At 34.7% G+C, this 5,167-nt stretch overlaps 2 protein-coding genes across 2 annotated transcripts; one reads left to right on the top strand and one right to left on the bottom strand.

Annotated features, from left to right (window-relative positions):
* On the bottom strand, positions 135–828 carry LOC104729326. The gene is made up of 2 exons (XM_010448262.1): positions 764–828; positions 135–652 (listed from the first exon to the last, which is right to left on the bottom strand). The coding sequence occupies exons 1-2, from the start codon at positions 794–796 to the stop codon at positions 254–256; spliced, it is 432 nt and encodes a 143-aa protein (XP_010446564.1). The 5' UTR covers positions 797–828; the 3' UTR covers positions 135–253.
* LOC104729325 (protein CURVATURE THYLAKOID 1D, chloroplastic) lies at positions 1,351–2,917 on the top strand. The gene is made up of 5 exons (XM_010448261.2): positions 1,351–1,542; positions 1,796–1,998; positions 2,256–2,363; positions 2,449–2,520; positions 2,591–2,917. The coding sequence occupies exons 1-5, from the start codon at positions 1,395–1,397 to the stop codon at positions 2,660–2,662; spliced, it is 603 nt and encodes a 200-aa protein (XP_010446563.1). The 5' UTR covers positions 1,351–1,394; the 3' UTR covers positions 2,663–2,917.

Here is a 5,167-nt window from a genome sequence, read left to right as displayed (position 1 = left end):
AAAAAAAAACTAATTGGATTCTAGGATATAAAGTTTATTATGTTTTTGATAATTTTGTTAGATTTTAGTATATGGTTGTAATAAAAAAGATGATTTTGTTGTTACTCTTCCTATCTCAATTGCACTGCTCTATGGGATAGCAAGCATAACTCTTATTTCAGTCGTATATTAAATAGGATTTGCAGAAGAAACAAAGTTCCAAAAAAAAAAACAAACATAAATACCAGCAAATAAGTAGGGCCAATCAATCCCTTTACCATTTCCATCTGAGTTCATGTGCCCTGGTTCGATTCGTCATCTTGTCCTTTCCTGTTTTATCTTCACCAGTTGCTGCAAACTTGTTTCTCTTGTCCAAATTCTCTGTTTTCTTTGTCTTTTCGTTGTCTACTTCCTTCTTCCTCTCAGTGATCTCTATCTTGGTATCTCCTTCCATCTTTATACTTATGTTAACCTCCAATACTCGCTTGCTCTTCCTCACTGAAACATCGAGGGACGCTTCTCTTTCCCGTCTTTGTTCATACAGTCGGCGCAGCTTAAGCGCTAGGTTATAGATCCCATCCTTGAATTCCCCTTCCAAATTTCTTTCGATTTCCGTCTCAAGCTCATCCCGAATCCTCTCTTCTTCTTTGGACAATAAGAGTCTCCTCTCCTCCTACAATAAATACTTGTAAAACAATCAGTAGCTAACAGCTTTTCTTTCCATGACCATGATGATGAATGGTTACTACATTAAACGCAATTTGTCTACATGCAATTTACTTACGTTCTGTCGACTATAGTCTTGGTGATGGTCCATGGCTTTACAGTCCCCTCTTTATGTTGTCTATGTTTCTTTCTTAACACCAGATTCACAAAATGGGGGTTATAAAACAAGATCGTTTTGACATGGACATTGTCATTGATGGGGGGTCCCTCTCCTGTATTAGATAGTTTGGTGGTCCAAATTAATTGTAGCATTGTAGGGGTTTTTAAGTGACCGTTAACTAAAACAACCTCTGAAGCATTTTTACGCGCCAAATATCAAATCTAATTGCAAGTCCGGTAATTTTAGCATTAGTTTGATGTCCTTATAATAATTGTTGGTGAGAATAGTAGAGTAGTGCTTTACTTATAAGGCTGCTCTATGGATTGCTTTAAAGTAGGATCTATACTATCTCTCCCTGGACTGGATATTAAGAAGAAGAAGAAGAAGATTCATCTGTAAATCAAATACAGTACTTTATAATGAAAACCTTTTGTGAAGTATTTTTCTAAAATGTTTTAAATATATTTGGGCCGGCCCAACCCATGTAAAAATCATGGCCCAATAAGGAACCCTAGAAAAAAAAACACATCACAAGACAGATTTGAGAAGCCGAAGCCGAAGCCGAAGTGACGTTTCTCTCCATACGAAGATGGAGGTCTGTACCAGCTCTTCCTCTACCATTATCACTCGTCTCCCTTCGACTTCGAGTATCAACCGCCATGGATACCTCGCTTTTCATGGAATCTCTCTTCCTCTCCGGCGAAACGTTGCCTCTGTCCTTCTCCACTCCCGTACCCGTACGACAACTGTGAAACCCTCCTAGGTTCCTGTTTTTTTTTTTTTTTTTTTTTTTTTGCTGTGTGATTCACTCATTGGCTCGCTCTCTCTTCCATGTTTCTTGTATTGCGTTATTGGATTATTCAAAAAACCCCCCAATTTGGATAAGCAATTAACATTATCATCATTTCGATTTTTTTTTGTTTTTGTTTTAAATTGGATTTGTTAAATTTGGTTTTTGCGCTGATGTTATCTTGTGTTTCAACTGGCTAGGCACGTTACTGCGTTGTAGTAGAAAGTTTCCAGGAGAAACAGTCTTTGAAGAAACATCAACTGGAGGAGGAGGAGGAGGAAAAGGAGGAGTCAATGAGTTTGGTGATGATGGAGCTGTAGAAGAAGAGATAAACTCGACTAGTGAAGCTCAAGCTGAAGACGAGCACCAAACTCAAGCCCTAGAGTTCTTCAACGACATTAAGGTATCTTTCTTTACCAGGAATGTTATTTTTTAATGTATATGAATTGTATTGTTGTCTCTCGCTTCGCTAAGATAAGAGTAACCCATTTTCTCATTTCATCTATGGTAGTTCTTTATGCTTGATGATTTTAGTGTGTGTCAAATGTGATGATTATGTAAATGTTTAAAGAAACATTTGTTCCTATTGAAGTTTTTTATTCATCAACATGAATATCTGAAAACCTAACAAGTGACTGATGTTGTGATTTGTCAATTTAGCTGGTGGACTCAGACAAAACATATTCAATCTTGCTTTATGGGAGTGGTGCAGTCGTTGCTCTCTACTTAACATCTGCAATCGTCAGTTCACTCGAATCAATCCCTCTGGTGAGTACTACTCTCTATCCCGTAAGGAAATGGTATTTAATATATTTTTGTACTACTTATAACCCTTTCATATTGAATGTTACAGTTTCCTAAACTAATGGAAGTGGTTGGTCTAGGATACACACTCTGGTTCACTACCCGTTACCTGCTATTTAAGGTAAGCAAGCTTGAGTGTAAAACTTAAAATTCATGGTGTTTTCGTTAAAAACAATTCACTTTATTTGCAGAGGAACAGAGACGAACTCAAGACCAAGGTTACTGAAATAAAAAAGCAGGTTCTTGGGTCTGATTGTGAGTGAGAGTAGTCGCTAGTTTTTTTGGCTTCTAGAAATTGTTCCTCACAGGTTTTTTTTTCGTTTTCCCACTCGTTTTTATGGAAACAACAATAATGTACCTCTTTTGGGTTTTTTCTACTTCTGTTTGATGATTAGAATTTTAGGATGGTTCCAAGTAACTTAAATTCGATGTTATGTATGTGTAGTTTTCAATGTTTTCGGTTTCGACTTTTAAACATGAGAACCAACGCTATGCATCTTGCAAAATGATACCATAAACCCCTCTCTCTCGCTCTTTCTGTTTTGCAAATACCTAGATTTTAATCGTGTCATTCCAAGCAACGACATTTCTCTCAGGCAAAATGATATCAAAACCCCACACTTTGAATAAAAAAAATAAACAAAGGAGGCTCCCACTATCGTGTTTCATTCAATACCATGTTTCAAAAGAAAATAATGAACTAAAACTCCTAACATCATACCATAAACTCCTTACAAAATAGCAAACAAGTGATTGACAGCAATATGTGGTCTTACTACTACTATTAATTCTTCTCTTACAATTTTTTTTTTCTATGATAACAACTATTTTTGCTTATATCTTAAAATAGAAAAGTAATTTCTTTATAAATATTCCACAAAACAAAATATTCCATAAAACAAAAAAAGAAAAAGAAAAAAACAATACGATTAAAATGGTAAAAGAAGTCGGACATGTTAGTTTCATCATGTTTGTGATGATCATTATCGTATTGATTTCAACAGCTAATAAACATTTTAATATACTCTCTCTGTTCCTGATAAATTGATGTTTTAGAGAATATTTCTTGTTTCTAAAAGATTGATGTTTAAAGTATTTTAATATTAAAAATGTGGGAAAGTGAAAAAGTGGAGAAAATGTTAGTAAAATAAATCATTAGACAAATACATGAGTGACCATAAATAAAAATAAATAAATTATTAGAAAAATAAAGAATAAATTAATTACATTCTTTCTGTCTTAATATGTGTGACAAATACTAAACATCAACTTATCAAGGATAGAGGGAGTATGAAACTATGAATCTCGGATTTTGATCTTTTAATTTTATTTTAATTGTTTGTCTACACTTAGGTTTTGAATTTTGATTAAACCATCTAAACCAAAAATTAACTAACGATATATATATATATATTTTAATGGATGGTTTCTTTTTGAAATTTATTAAACAACTAGTTTCGAGCCCAATCCAAAAAGAATTCTTAACTCAGCAACCAGGTTCAAGCCTGACCCAAGAAAAATTCCAAAATAATGTATCCTAACACGAAGCAAGACTCAAACCTCTAAGACATGCAGTGCAGGAAAGGGCGACACATTATGCAATAAAACTTGTCATATTGACGGTTTTGGCGTCGGAAGATGTTATGGAAAAAGCACAACAAAGATATGCGCATGCAGTTGTGAAAGCGGATTTCCACCTAGAATTTAAAATAAGCTTTCTAAAATTTATTGAATAACTAATAATACTATTTGATTATTGAATGAGTGATGAAATAATTGCTACGTCGATTACTTATTACTCTTTGTTCGGTTCTATGGTATGCATCATGTATATATATCTTACTTTATATGATAAAATTACATTTTTGCAATGTTTTTAATTAATTAAGATTGACAGTTTTGGAGAATAATAACCATTTTTATATCATCACCGGAAACCCAAAATAGAGTATTAGACCTTCCTCAATCGGTTACAGCTTGGAGGTAATTGAATTGGAGGAGATCTTTGAGAAGTTCAACTTCCGGGAGTTGCTGCCACTGAGGAAGACGGTAAGAAGGATATGAGTCTGAGGAGAAAGAGGATGTAAAGAAGAAGGTTAACTCAGACGACTCCGACGAGGAAGAGCAGGAGGATAACTACCACCACCTCAGAGAGAAGAGAAAGGCATCTCTAATAGGCATTCGGATTCCCGAACCCGATCGGGTTCGGGTTTTTGGGTTTAGACATATAGAATCCGTTCGGATTTTCTATACTTTCGGGTTCGGGTTCGGGTAATACCTGTTCGGGTTATTCGGGTATACCCGAACTCAATCGAACCATGAACAAAAAAAAAAAAACTAATTTTTATTTTTTTTATAAATTTTAGAAAACTTGTATATATATAAATATTTAACATTTCATTTTGAGACAAAGAAACTGAAGTGGCAAAATGGTTAATGATGTATTTGTAAATGTTCAAGGTTGTGGGTTCAAATCCCTTAAAATACATATTTTTACATTTAATTCGGGTGGGCATTCGGGTTCGGGTAATACCCGAACCCGATCGGGTATCCGAACCTCAGAGGTATTGAACCCAAACGGGTTTTGTACAATACCCGAACCCGAACCAAACCATTCACTTCGGATCGGATTCGGGTTCGGGTTTCGAGTCCGGGTAATATGTTAGGGCTATCTAATAAAAAGAAAAAGGTCTTATCTCCTCAAATCCTATTGTTTTTTTACCTTTTTTTTTTTTTTTTTTTTTTTTTTTTTTTTTTTTTAAAAGCAT

This window comes from Camelina sativa, chromosome 12 (genome assembly GCF_000633955.1).
Source record: "Camelina sativa cultivar DH55 chromosome 12, Cs, whole genome shotgun sequence".
Lineage (NCBI taxonomy): Eukaryota > Viridiplantae > Streptophyta > Magnoliopsida > Brassicales > Brassicaceae > Camelina > Camelina sativa.
The sequence above is the reverse complement of the archived record's forward strand: the minus strand, read 5'-3'. Positions and strand labels throughout refer to the sequence as shown.

Excerpts from the sequence above, each read along its gene's own strand:
- LOC104729326 (XM_010448262.1), bottom strand. The coding sequence starts at position 796 with ATGGACCATCACCAAGACTATAGTCGACAGAAC. Across the intron at positions 653-763 it reads AAGACTATAGTCGACAGAAC|GAGGAGAGGAGACTCTTATT; the intron begins GTAAGTAAATTG and ends TATTTATTGTAG.
- LOC104729325 (XM_010448261.2), top strand. The coding sequence starts at position 1,395 with ATGGAGGTCTGTACCAGCTCTTCCTCTACCATTATCACTCGTCTCCCT. Across the intron at positions 2,364-2,448 it reads CACTCGAATCAATCCCTCTG|TTTCCTAAACTAATGGAAGT; the intron begins GTGAGTACTACT and ends TGAATGTTACAG. Across the intron at positions 2,521-2,590 it reads CCCGTTACCTGCTATTTAAG|AGGAACAGAGACGAACTCAA; the intron begins GTAAGCAAGCTT and ends CTTTATTTGCAG.